Source organism: Parus major, chromosome 7, assembly GCF_001522545.3.
Source record: "Parus major isolate Abel chromosome 7, Parus_major1.1, whole genome shotgun sequence".
NCBI classification, from domain to species: domain Eukaryota; kingdom Metazoa; phylum Chordata; class Aves; order Passeriformes; family Paridae; genus Parus; species Parus major.
Genome location: NC_031776.1, coordinates 16672579 through 16687711, shown reverse-complemented (window position 1 = coordinate 16687711; position 15133 = coordinate 16672579). Strand labels below are relative to the sequence as shown.

Sequence of the window (15133 nt, the reverse complement as noted above, 5' to 3'; positions counted from 1 at the left end):
CTTTAGTACCAACACAAAATGTCTTGGAGTATCAAAAGGACAGTTTTAGTTGCAGTAATTTCACAGAATTTATTCTAATGATTTATTGGAGTTAACCATCTGACATTAATTATTGTTTTGGCTTCCAGTCTATGAATGTTTATTTTTCAGTTTAAAGCCTTCTCACTCTTTGATATCATATGGAAATGAGAATTTTTAATGGAAAATTGAAACCATGTGCATCTAAGTACTTAATGAAGTACAGGGAGAAACAGAGGGTGTACTTTAGGAGAATTCAGATATTCCGCTTTAGATACTTTTGATTTGTCTGGATGAGTTACATGCATATATCTGTTCACAAACATACATTTATACATCTTCAAACTATCTCACAAGTACAGTGTTTAAAATTCTGAATTGCAAGAAAAGATTTGCTGTTCGGTTGGGGTTTTTTTAACTAAACACACTACTATAGATTTTCCTTTGTCATATACGAACTACCCAATCCCCCCTGTTCCCAGAGCAATATTTATGCTGCTGGAGATTCCAATGACATGCTAAATGCTGCACTTCTCAACAGTGGATTCCCACCATATGTCTGCCATGTTAGGACTGGATCTTCATCCAGTTCACTGAATGTCTGATAGACTGATTTTGTAACCATGATGTATCTGAGTCACAATACTGATGTCAGAAATACCTGATTAAAACCTGAGCTATTCATGGCATTAAAGCCCATCAAAAGCGGCCTGTAAACCACAAGCAACACACAAGAAGTGGCAAGAAAACCAGGCACCCAACTGCAAACAGAAGAGTAATGTTAAAATGTGCAATTTTGTTTGAAAGACTTCAGTGCAACTCACATAGCTTTAGTCTTCTGACATTCAATCCATTCTTTTGGAATGAAAAAGATGCTGTTCAGACAACCAGCATTATAGAACATGATAAAGCCATATGCTTATTTAAATTAGTACTCCTAAATCAAATCTACTTTCTTCAAAGTTAATGGATTCATGTTAAAACATAAGGATGGAAAGCACATTCTTTGCAGTTTCAGTCAAGGTTTCACCATATACATAGTACTCAAGCAGCATGTCTGTGGGAGCATAGCAAGTAACAGAAGTGTAAGATCAGTTCACATAGCTATTTTAATTAATATCCTTGGTGATCTAAATGTGTAAGGAATTACTGACCATTGAAAAGACCATGTGAAGCAGAAATATAAATGTAGACATTTAACCTGTACACACTCACCACTTGTTTTTCTTTCTGATGTAGTCTTTTTCAGAGAGATTAACCAAGTAGATCATCGGTTTTGAAGTAAAAAACAAATGTTTGTTCAAAACATCAATCTGGAAGTGAGAATAGAGGGGGAGAAGTTTAAAAACAGTTTATATCAACTTGAATTAATTTTATGATCATTTTCCTCATGACATGTCTGAGAAGGCTACAGAATTCAAGTGTAATACATAAACCACAGATAAGCATAGATTCAGCTAATACATTTAACATTCAATACACTATGAATACGAAATTTAAAAAAATACTTTAAAAAGAACCAGTAACAGGTAGCAAAATTAGAAGTCAATTCATGGAGTAATATTTATAGCCTACCTCTTTGTCATTCCAATCATGATAGAAGCGGACAGCTTTCTTTTCATCTATTACCCATGTCTTGATTTTGCACATTACGTCCTACGCGAGATCAAAAAAAAAAAAAAAAACCAAAGTCAAAAACTCAGCTGGATATCAAGACTATTCTCTCCCATAAACAAGGCATGTATCCATTAAAATTCAAAACATATACACAAACTAAAAATTAGATAATACCTTTTAGAAACAAGTTTTTACTCTCCCAGAAAAACAGAAATTGCTGCTTTAGAAGTCACTAAAGAGCAATATAGATTATTAAAGTCATCCAAATCCCACATTTAGAAAGTTAAATACACAATACTCAAGTATCGTCTCTTGTCACCAATAACATCAGCAAAGCTCATAAAATATATGTAAAAATCAGTACATTTTAGATTGCTTTTCAGACTCAGTAAGACACAACATTTCAGCATCCAGCGGGAGAGACCACGTACAATATAAACATGCCATTAAGAAAAGGGAATGGGTGGGACAAAAACCAGCAAATATCTTCTTTTTTTTTTTTTTTTAAATTGTGAGCAAAAGAAATGGAGCCTATTATTGATGATCCACCCTCAAGAAATTAATTCAAACGGCCAAAGCCCTTTTTATTCCGCATTAATTTTTCGCCAACACCTTCTCCCTCCCCCCCCAAAATGAAACCTGCCAAAGCCTCCATTACACAATGGCAAGAGCCTTGCACTGGTGACCTCCAACCAGCTGCATTCACTTTCAGAACATCTCTCTCGGCAGGAAATCTAAAGGCCTTTTAGTTAGCAAGCTAGTGTGCATTCAGAAGGAGTAACTGCAGGAAGAGCCCAATGTGCTTTGTTTCTCTGGCCTTTCTTCACAGAAAGATTAATCATCTGTGAAATGGAAACGGCAAACAGCAAGTGACACAAACTGAACCCTTCAAGCCTTTCCTCATCAGTTTTGTGGTCGTGAATCCGAAAGCTGCGTGTGGCACGGTTTTCCTTACAGGCAGGTGTTAATAAAAGGCTCTTGGGTCTGAAAGGTCAAACTCTGCTCTTCTAGGAGTAGTACATTTTAGAGTCGCCTATTTTTTGTTGTAGATAATTTATGATCATGCTTTAAATAATGCATTTTTTAAAGTTGCAATTGATGCAACTGAGCATTAAGATCTTTAAAATACAGGGAAACATTCCCTGAACTGTGAGCACACAACATTTTTTGCACTTAATGCTATGCAGTTGAAGTACATTTATAAACAACCACAAATAACATCAGTATTTACTACTGTCTTTTCTAGTCTTGCAGTAGCTTTAGTGGAGGGAAAAAAAAAAAAGAAAAAGCTCTTCTAAATCTTCAGATCCTGATTTGAAACTCTCCAGGAACAGGACTCCCCACAGATTTTAACAAGGAAGGGGCAAGCTAAAACTTTTAATGAAATCTAACATGTTCTGCCTAAGAATAATCACTTTTACTCTCCTATAACTGAATTTCACTCATAAATGTTTAAAAGTGGCTAATATAACACCATTTCCTACAAGGAGAAGATCAAAATGCTATATTACAAATGCATTATGATTAAAAAAGCACTGTGCAGCTTTGCTATTAACTGTTCTTTAAACCCTAAAAGGCTTCCCATAGATCTCACTTGGCACTGCATATACAACCTTTGACAAGTAATGTAGACCATTTTTATTCATTGCCTAAAATTGTAGGCAATTATGTGCGTCACACTGGCCACCTGCAAATTCTGAATGCCTGCTCCAGTTGTCAGAGCAAAAAACTAATGTCGGAGGGGATTAATCTAGGGGGAGAGAGTCCTCTTTAATGGCTCCAGCAGGTGAAATGGCCCAGCTGGTTACTATGATGAGTGGCCAGAACAGCTTATGTAGAGACATGCAACAAGATTACACATAAAGAAGAAAACAGTGGTACCATCTTATCTTTAACCCTATGTGCTTTTTATTTTTTAATTAATCAGTATAAACAAGATAAAGGAAGCAATTCTACCAGTAAGTACTTTTCACTTAAGATCTTTATCCTCAGCTTCTCTTTTAACAGATATATATAAAAATCAACACAATCATCAAGATTCCTGCTCAGCAGTGAAGGAATTCTGGTTACACACTATTTTGGGTTTTGAACTAGTTCTGTAGGCACTTACCACATGGCTTTCAGCATTACAGTTTTTCCCACAATAGCAATGCATTGCTACATATAAACTGGAGTCAATAAAAAATTGACAGTAAAAAAACCACTACAGCAGAAGTCACCAGAGCCAAACTTTTAAATTTCTGCTTAAGCAGAAATGAAATGTTTTGTAATCACACTGTAAGGGGAGCCACCTAACACAGAACCTCCAGAAAATTTCAAGCATCAACACAGCAAATAAAGTTTGGCCTTTCTAAAGCCTATCTAAGCACAGAGCTGCCAATCAAAACCTCTCTTCCACATTCTTATAGTGACACCCAGTCTAAATCCATTTTGGCACTGACCTAATTTTAGTAAGTTGTTGTTTATGTACCTGACTTGGTGCTGTTTGCACTGCTGTTCTAAAGGAGTGATTACATGGACAATTTCCACAGGTAAGGCTGACCTACAGCTTTACATGCTGGGGAGAGCCAACAACTGTATACTCACAATTTTATTTTGGTTTTATAGGGAAGTTGGCAAAGCACTGGAAAACTTTCTTTAGATAAAAGCATGGAAACTTAAAAGCAAATGCAGCATTTTTGTATGAAGCTGATGAAGCAGGGAAACACAAAGAAGTTCTCTGATGGACTATGTGAGCAGCAATCACACCATGCAGAATGTAAGGTAGACAGTCCAGAAACTTAAAAATGGGTCAGCTGAACTTGGATTCCCCTGCATCAGTGGCGGTGTTCCACTGAAATGGGACTTAACTCCTTAACAAGAAATTGTTAAACACAAATGACAATATGAAGAAAGGCACATTTCCACATTTCTTTTTAATTGAGTTGCCGCAATACTTTAGAAAGCATACAAATAGCATATTTTGGGGTTATTTTTCATGCAACACCATTTTTAATTATTTGCTTCTATTTAGGACTGGTGAAAGAGTACAACCCAATCTTTTTAACTTCTCTATCACTGTGCTAGTCATTTAAACACATTTAATCACTACTCAAGTTAACTTTGAGATGCTTAATAACAGAACACAGAGCAGTGATCATCTTTGTTTTATTAGATCTGGCCTCCCCAACTGCACACTTTGAGGTCAATCTGTCACCAGCAGAATTATCCACTTTGCCTTCTTCGATGAGAGGGGTACTCTTGTTTTCCAGCTAGGAACATTTTAACAAGAGCCATTCGGAAAGTCACCAAAAATCCCTCCAAATTCCGATTTGCTTACAATTGTCATGGCATATGAAATATAGTAAATTTAATGAATATCAAATATCACTGTTTTAAAGATCAGTTAATTTCTGACTATATGCATGGCAATATATTTAGCACTTGTGACTACTCAGTGTATTTAGCCATATGAAATACAGTGATTCTAATTACGTTCTGCTCTCATTTGCCAAAGACCACGAGTAGTCAACCCACAAATGCTAAGCAGGACATTTAACAGTAAGTCCAGCAGTACGAAATAATGAAATACATGTAAATTGCATATAGCAGATTTACCAAGACCTACTCATGAGACACTACTCTGTAGAAAAATGTGCATACATTAATAGACTTTCTGGATGAATGATAGTAATAATGTGTGCCAATGCCAAATTCTTCTTACAGCATGAGGGACTAAACTGAAGCTTGGAAAACTCACTTGCCTACTTGGCATCAGAGAATTGTGATTTTTTTGTTGTAAATTACCAGGGCATGTAATTAACTTCCGCAAATTTAATAAAGAAATAAGCAGTTGTGAGGATTATCACTTCACACTTCAAAGTGCAAGTGAATTCCCTGTGATCCTGCAGGCAATGCAAAAGTCTCCACTACTACAGAGTAACTGTGGGTACAGTAGGGTTTTTCTCCCACCTAGGGAAATATGGAGTGGTTTTCAGCACCTTATTCATTCCCTTCAAAACTTCCAAGATGCAAAAACTTACCATCTCCCTGTAAAAGTTTCAAAAGTACTTAAATATTTTTTAATTACATGTTTCAACTGTTTAAGATTCTATCATTTACACTGCTCTGCTGCTTGGAAAGGAGTCTCTAAAACATTATCTGTAGCTCTTAGCTCTTCTCATTCCATTCCAAAGTCCAACACCATTGCATATCAGTAATGAAGGTGGTAGCGTAAAAATAACATATTCTGACTTCCCTAAACAATCTGGGTCAGTGGCAGAAGGTATTTCTTTAATAAATTACTGCATATACTAAATGGAGCCAACACCACCTACCCAGAAGGTCTCAGAATACACATGTAAACAAAACCCCCAATGTGTGTGCTTCAGATGGCACTCCAAACAAACTCTTTGCATTTCACTGGTTACCATCTTTCAACAGCCAAAAAAGACCATGTTAATGACACACACATTCTGAGAATAGTAAATTACTAACAACAGGAACCTTGTAGGGACCAGAACTGCCCCACAGCTTTAGTGAAAGCAAACTATGCTTTTCCAGACGAAACACTCAAGTTCATACACTGTTGGGCAGGGGACAAAGGGAGGGTGCATACAGTATAGACCAACAGAGGACTTCCCTTTGCAAAAGTGACTGAAGCCTGGAGGATCACAAGCAAATGAACTGTACTAGAAGATTAATGCAATCCTGGAATATATAAATAGCCCAATGTCCAATGGGAATAATTCTACACTTATCTCTGCTGAAATAATGAAAAACTGGAGAGAAAAAAAAGCGAGGTTTTGAGAAAGTGGTTACACATGAAGACTTGCTGTTCTTAAATTCTTTGCTTTTATGGCATTACATATACACAACAAAAACCTCACATATACAGGCTTTTTCACACTGGCATAGAGAAATCAAATGACTGCTAAAGCTTGACAAGGACAGACTAAAGTTGTGACTTATTTCTAAACAGCAAAGATAATTAATTACTGGCATAGTTAAACAAGTTGAAGTAATTTAACTCTAGCCAGAAAATACTTCAATAAAGGTTAATTTTTCCCGTAAGAGATACATTCAATTTTAACCACAGTTGTAAGAAATAAGTTGGGATATGCAAGGGATCAAACTGAATAATCTGGCCTTCAAAATTTCAAAATGTTTTTTCAGATTCAGATAGAGAACAGTGCTATTTGAGGTACTCAGAGATAGCTTAACTGTGCTGCACCAAGAGCAATTCATTGAATATACACTATTTTCCTTGTTAACAGGAGATGTATGGAGTACACCGAGTCCACAGTCCTTCTATCCACAGCTTTCCTTGGAAATCATTTCACTTCTGTTGAGCATAGCCTCAGCTCTCTGATCTTCCTGGATGTTTTCTGGCAATTTAGAAGCCTGAGGCTGAAGTGACATAGTAAAAATTTATTCTAAAAACACTGTTTAAAAATAATGGTATTTTAAAAGACAATTGAGACAAGTTTTGCAGTTTAAAGAAAAGCTTAGAACATGTTTTCTTCATTGTGGTAAGTGCTTAAATAAGCTGTAGCAGCTGGGTGCAGGAAAGAGAACAAGCCAGGTACTGGACTGACAATGAGCTCCTCTGTGGTACAAAACAATGTCTAATCTCTTACAATTCCCTTGCTCACTGACTTTAATAAAAAGACAATGGGACAAGTAATGGATTTAGGACAAGCGCATTGTCCTTTCTTCTATTTAAAACCTTCTCACAGAACCAGTACAAGCTGTACATGATATAAGATTTATTTAGAACTAGATGCCAATAATGTTTATGAACCACAACAAGCACTTTCATCCAAAATATCTACAGGCATTCCAAACAATGTAATTCATGTCAATAATCTCCAAATTCTCCTGTGTGGGTCATCCTTTTGGGCACTACAGCATTATACATGAAACAACTCAGTCACTTGTCGCTTCTCAAAGAAAAAAAAACAAGCAAGAATACAGAAAGCAGTCTATCTACAAGTGATTATTTCCAGCAGTTCAGAAATTCAGAACAGGGAAATTGCACTGAAAATGAAAATAAAATATCTTTCACAGAGTTTCACTAAACTTTTCTTACTGCATTAGCCAATCCACTAAAATTTCCAAATAAATCCATGTGTGAATGCATTTGCTGTCGATTTGTGTGAATTAAGCCGAGTGAAAAAGGCGTCTTTTTCAGAATACCGCTATTTTCATATAGTGTTATTTTGGCATATGCGCATACAGTTTAAAATGCCTTGGATCTAGATGTACCCGTAGAAGCATGATTTACAAAATTAATTACTTTAAGCTACTTGTCAAATCTACACAGGAAAGATCAGCCTTGACAGAAAGTATTTAAGCACTGACTTCTCTTTGTCTACTGATAATACAAAAAAAAATCCAAACGTGTGTTTACACATTATGTACTTTTAAGTCGGGCTTTACTACCAATCAATTCACAAACATCTGCCATACTACATTTAAAATGTTCTCCAGAATGAACTTTAATTTCCTCTAAATACCACATTAAGCACAGTAAATGGTCCACTCAAGATTTTAGGCATAATTATATGTATTAAGAATATAAATATTTTCTCGATTCCCTATGATTTAAGTTAGCAATTGTAAAAGCCATCAGCAGAGAGTATGTCAACAGCATATGTGTACACTGCTCCTTTCTTTCCATTTCCTGTGGAACAAACTGGCCCCTCGAACTCTTCCCACACAAGGAGACCAAAGAAACTGTAAAAAAATGTATACAATTCATCACTGTATTTATCTTCAGCTTGGAATGAAAGAAAGGTGAACATTCCCAACTGACATCATCAGTTATAGGAAATACGAGTTCATCCATCCGTGAGAACTCTGGCAAGCGCTTGCAGCAAGAGGTCAGCAAATTCTGTTTGGCACCATCCCATTCATCAGAATATTGCATGAAGGAAAGATTTTCATCCAGTATATATTGGTAATAAGAAGAAACGGAATGTACCAGCTCTTTGTTGTATGTGAAGTATTTCCCATACCACACTAATGATTTTAACAACAAATTATGAACAAAAGAACACCTTTCAAACAGTTACTATATTCTCAGGACAGGACCAAGACACTAAATGTAAGGGAGGAGAATGGAAGGGATTAAAGTTACTTAAACCACCATTAGGAAGATTTTGCTTTACTCTTCACAGTACATATACTGACAAATACAATAACTATAGGCAGAGTGTAAGTATTCATTATTAGGTCACTGCCCATCACAGTAACAAAACAAAGCTTGACGCCTTTATTTTAAGTTGAATATGCACTAGATGTCTCTGGGACCATTAGACTAATAAGGAGTCTCTAACTGCTATTCTCATAACTGCAGTTGCTCTTCCTGTTACAAAACATGCTTGATTTGATAAACTAATCTTATTTTTAAAATGTCAGACTTTACTGCAGACACTTGTGAAAGCATCCCATTCAGTCAAACACTGCAAGTTCAAACCCAGTGAATGCTGATCCTGACCTACTGTAGAAGGCACCTTTCAACTGAAAATTGGAAGTTCAGACACTCTGCACATTGACTCTGACCTAAAGACTGTGTCTTCATATCACCAACATCAATGATCTGCATCAACTCAACTATGAACAGTACCCTTGTAGTCAGATACATAGATCTCATTGCTGTTACCGTAAGAATTCATGTGTTCTGGAATTCAAGATGTTGAGCACTAACAAAGGGCTGAAGGAACAGCTATCTGTTGCAGAGCTATCAATTTCTAAGGACTGGAACTGAATCAGGCTGGAAGGACATTGGAACAGAAATCCTGCAATAATACCCACTTAACTGTATTAGATGTTTCATCTTAAAGACTTCTGTCTCCAGAACTGAAAAATCCCACCAATTAAAAAGTATTTTTTAAAGTTAACTTTATCATTTGTACATTCTGATTTATAAAGTCATACATATTTGAATCTTGCTTCGAAATCCCCTGCTATCCAAAATGACAGATGAATAGTAAGCTAATAATAAAGTTTAACTCAATATCTGTCTCATCTCTCTGCATATACCAACACCAGACAGATATAAAATATAAAAACAAAAGTTCTCTGCTTTCTGAAATTTTATTTGTACTGTTTAATAAATAATAAATTATTCTATATTACTATTTATTAAATAAATAATAAATGTAAATAATAGGAGTATTTTTATTCTGTAATATCTCTTTAGAAGGTTATAGCCAAAATCATATTTAAAGGTATATTAAGTCTGAAAGACTAGTAGCCTTAATAATAGCAGCCAGCCATTTCCGAGACAGCAGTAGGAATACTTGCAAAACAGAAAATACATGTGTAAAGGAAGCTGTTCCAGGCTTATGTCAACATTACATGTTGGTGATCTTGGACCATATTGTGCCATTGATTTTTAAGAAGGACTTGAAAATTATTTCATTGATAGCTCCTTAACAACAGTCAGCTATTTTATTTCTGCTGACAGGGGATTGAGAAATCAATTCTCTGAGAGACAGGACAAACAGTTAACACTATTCAACTGCCAAGCCAGGTCACTGCACAAAGGTGGATTTACCACCTGTAGGCAATGTGGGCTTAGACAGAGGGAAAAAATGGTAATTAACAGGTTATAACACCATGCCAGAAGGCCAGCAATCAAGTGCAAATTTCAAATTTAAGTACTGTTGACTGATATAACACTGTCAAGTTTTTATTTTTCTCCTCCTAAACTTTTTGGAGATTTCAGACTACCACATTACAATTGTGGTGGCTTACTGATAAAGTGAATCTTCTAAAGCAGACAATTCATATTTATAAAACAAGACAAATAACTTCTATAACTCTCAACCAGTTGAAATTCTTGAGACATTCTCAAGCATCTTCTCCTTGAATTGTTCCAAAAGGAATGGGGGAAAGAAAACAATAAAAAGGAGAAAGACTGAAATTTTAACATCACACTTAAAATCAAAATAATCTATGAATACCAAGTTTTCCCTTTATAACCTCCAGAAAGAAAAAATGACTGGGAACACTCAGTGCACAGACAAGAGCTGTTTCCACATCTCTGCTACAGAAGAATATTGTTAAGAACAGAATATTAGCAATGACTGTGTATTTTACTGGCAAATGATTTTAAAAGGCAAATGCTGAGAAGTTCTCTCCCAGTCCTGTTCCATCCTTTCATTTTTTTTTGAAGACAAACTTTTTGGAAAAAAGTGTTAATTTTGGGTCATACTGTCTCTTCATGATTTTTTTTTTTCCCCCCTGGAAAGAGAAAGCCTTGAACCCTAGCTGCATGGAAACATAACTAATTGTGCTGGACAGGAAACTCTCTCTGTGACAGACAAGCTAAATACAGAATGCAAAGGATTTGGGAAGTGCAGACTGATCAAACAGCTAAAACATACTCCTAACATTTTGTACCACTTTAGGAAGGAAGCAGACATAATCTTTAACTCTTTCTTTCACCAATCCCACATGGTTTCCCTCCTAGACCTGTAAGTCATTTACTGCATGGTCAATCCTGCCATACTGTACTATAGTGTATTATACAGAATGCAACCACAGGCCCTCTCTGCAACACAAAACCTGAAAGGAAAAGAGGCAAGACAAACTGTACAGGAGTGTCTCACAACCCACTGGACGAACATCTAAAGCCCAACACTGGCTGGAAATGCCCAAGAGCTGTTGTTACAGCTACACAAACCTGTTTCTAGAAGCTGAGTAACTGGACCAAAAGATTGATTTACCAGAAGAAGAAAAGAGCTTTCACAGGCCTTCACCATTAAAAAAGTCCATTTTACGAAATCTAGTGTATATACACTACAATTCAAGCATACAAGTCACAGGGAAGACAAGCAAGAAAGTCCAAGATCTGCAAGATTCGAGGCATTTTGCCTCACACTTCCTTGAAGAGATTCCCTAGTGACTATGGTTCCTATGTGCAGCCTTTGTCTCAAGGGAAGCATTAATTTGTGCCTCCCCACTCTGTTCAGCCACCCCTTCCCATGAAACAAAGGAATTTCACGCCTTTGAAATGTCTATTGTTGACAAACTCAGCTGAGTCTAGTCATGTGTAACAGCTATTATTGGGAACAGAACTGGCAGAGGAATATGATTTCAAGAACCTGATGTTTTCTGTGCATGTCTTCATAAAAACAGGATTAAAAAAATACAACAAGTGGCAGGAAATTTATGTTACAAATACAAGGTGACAAAGTCATTTTGACAGGTGAACTACATAGGAAGTAATAGTAAGGAGGCTGATGGAAGAGGCAAAGAAATGGATTAGAAACTGAAGTTGGATAAAGACATTAATGATAAAGATTTGATATTTTTCTTTAATTAAATCGCATTTCTAGATTTGAGGTTTTTATTTTGTGTCTCCCTTAATTTGAGAATAATCTGACATTTTCTGTTTTCAAACACATACCAACTTCCTGAAGTTAAGAAATGACTAAGAGCAACTCTTGTCATACAATCATAACTGTACCTACCACCCACCCATTAAGTTACACTATCACTGTTACAAAGTCTATTTAAAACACACTTCAGTTATGATTCTTTGTAATCACAAAAGTGCCAACTTCTTCCTTCGCAGAGGAAGAACACAGATTGTGATATAAAATCCTCAAAGCATCCAGAGAGGTACACTCAAAGAACCAGATGGGAACGTTCCATCACAAGGAGCTGAGCAAAGCTATTTCCAAAGACAGCCACACAACAAAGTGGGAAGAGCTTGAGGCTGGGGCAGAACAGCATCACAGCACTCCTCATTTTCATCATGTCATACCACTGTAAAAATTAGCTTTAGGAAGAACTTTGAATTTGCTATGGACAGGATTTTTGCTTGCCCCTTTCTTTAACATGAATTAAAAGGTGAAATGCTGTGTGGATGCTATTTGAAACTGTAGGCATAAACTGCACTGTTCCTCTAAGCATGTGAAACCTTTTGTAAAAGATAAAAATCACTGTCCACATGTACCCAGGGCTAGGTTCACATGACAGATAAGACCTTAAATGAAGGTTCTTAAATGATGGTTTTCTCTCTCTGGGCTTACATGAAAGCCTTTGAATCATCCAACAATAGCTATTTTTTATGGCCTAGATGAATCAAGAAATAAAATACTTTGCACGCCAGATGAAGACTAGTTCTTCACCCACAGAAGCTACCAAAGTGCTTTATAACACTGCATCATGGATCTGAGTATTTTGGAGAGGGATGTTCACTTTCAGCTCCCATCCATTTCCAAATACTAGGTAGGGCCAAGAAATTTCACTATACTTCAATACTGACAAATTGACCTGGCAGCACAATAACAATGTTTTTCTTACTACTTGCTATCAAAAAATCCACCTGAGGAAACAGTATTTTTTAATACTTACTTGCTAGACATAAATAATCTATTTCCACACTGATAAACTGCTGCAATAATTAGAAAATGCAGTTTATATACCAACTGAAATATTTATAGAATATTTATAGAATATTAAAGACAAAGAAAAATTACTAACTAGACTACTGGCAAAGTGCAGGAGACTCAAAAGACAAGTGGCAGTAAAATAACAATTTGCAAAAATATACTTTGAAGTTGATAATTATTATACATTACTAATTTACAAAGAAACACCACTACTACCCTGTGATAACTGAGCTCATTTAAGCAGCTTTCCACAACATTCTAAAATTAATTTCAACTAGCAGTCTTTATTTAACACACAGTATAAGACACAAAGTGCAATCATATTGACATATTGCTGGCCACAGAAACACTAGCATCAATGTCATAGTAGAACTTAACAGCAAGAAAAAGTAAGAAGTAACTTTGAATTACAACTAGGCATTGATGTAAGTTTGACAAAGGATTGGCAATGCTCATACAAAGCTGTGTCAGCAAGAAAGTAACAGTTAAATTTCCAAAGTTACAATTAGCTCCATCCATGAAATCTTACACTGACAGCACAGCCTGTCATTCTAGTATTTTTTCAAGTCATAATAATAATTACTTTTAAATACATATAAAAATAGTAGTAGTGTTTTGTATTACACATGTGGGATCAATAAGAAAAGCCAACAATAAAATGTTTCAATTCAATGCTAGGAGGACTTAATGATTTTCTATTACAGGTCATGGACTTACATATTCAGGTTTTAATTTCTTGTCTCCTCCTCTTACAGCTACTTTTTCAAGCTTATCTATGCTCTGCATGATCAGCTCCTCATCCTTAAGTCTAAGTTCTTCATGTATTATTTCGATGTCACGAACAGGATCTACACTTCCTTCAACATGAGTGATATCATCATCTTCAAATGCTCCTAGAACAAAAGAACACTTAAATTACCTATTAAGCTAAAAAGACAAGAAATACATATTTAGAACATACTATAATGAGTTTAAAAAGTTTGAAATGGAATGATTGTCTCACCCATGTACAAGTGTCCTGTGCAATGTTTTATATCACACTGGTTTAGTATGTTCATTTACATATCATCTCCAAAGCTCCCTCTCTGTATATACAAAGCATTTGCCATTTCAGGACAGGACTTAAAGCATTTAAGAGTTTCTCCTATGAAGGAATAGGCTAGAGCAGTTTCCTGAAAATAGCTGGTGTGTTTAACAATATCTCACCTAGAAGCAGCAAATATAGCAGCTGAATTGAACATCGCAGAACATTTTAATACACACCAAAATGATTACAAGAATCATGGAATGAAAACCTTACAAATCACCTTGGCAGACCTCACTGGCTGCCCAATTTTACACATTAAGAAACGAAGAACTTCTAGACAAAGAATTCTGAAGTTCTGAATGACTCTTAGTGTTTCCAAGGGAAACAGGGCTTAGAAAAAAAGGCCTGAAATCATCTGGCAGACCTCGTCCCTGTTTCAATCTACTTTATCACTGTGGTTCTGACGGTGATTAGATAATGAACCACTCAGACACACAATTTACACAGCAGCTAATTTCATCGGCCTGATTTGAGGGTATGGTTTTTAGGGGGCCATCAAAGAAGCAGATGAAGGTGCATTTGTCATATATGAGTGACAACCATTCACAGTATCTGAACAAAATGGTGCTGGCCCTTATTAGAAACACATGCTATTATCACATATTTAAAGTGCAGTTGAAGCCATAATTTCAAATTGCCAACTGGAAACATAAGGTTAAAACAACCAGATATTACTGACGCATGTGTGCTGACTTCATGCCCTTCTGATGACAATCTGGCAACATAATTCAACTAGGATTGAAATTATCAGATAAGCAGCATCATTTAAATAAAAAAATCCTGCTCCCCCCCAAAAATCAATACATGTTTTAAAAATAAAAATATTAACTGTTAAAAAGAGTTTATTACTTCTTCCTGGATCAATTTTCAGAGTATTTGCATACCTAACCTGTAACATTAAAGTTATGCATGAGAAATCATTAAAAGAATGTTATTTGAATATTACCAAAATTAAAATTAACTTATCTCTTACACAGAAAAAAACATTCAAAACATTTCTTATACTGAAAATGATACAAAA

General features: G+C 35.8%; 1 protein-coding gene across 2 annotated transcripts in view; it reads right to left on the bottom strand.

The window, feature by feature from the left end:
- The window catches only part of OLA1 (Obg like ATPase 1), a 94888-nt gene that overhangs the window by 37305 nt on the left and 42450 nt on the right, over positions 1-15133 (bottom strand). For both annotated transcript variants that reach the window (XM_015634577.1, XM_033516161.1), the window contains 3 exons: positions 13743-13918; positions 1594-1674; positions 1234-1331 (listed from right to left, as the gene is read on the bottom strand). In XM_015634577.1, the coding sequence (XP_015490063.1) occupies positions 1234-1331; positions 1594-1674; positions 13743-13918 (355 nt within the window). The remainder of the gene's footprint in view (positions 1-1233; positions 1332-1593; positions 1675-13742; positions 13919-15133) is intronic.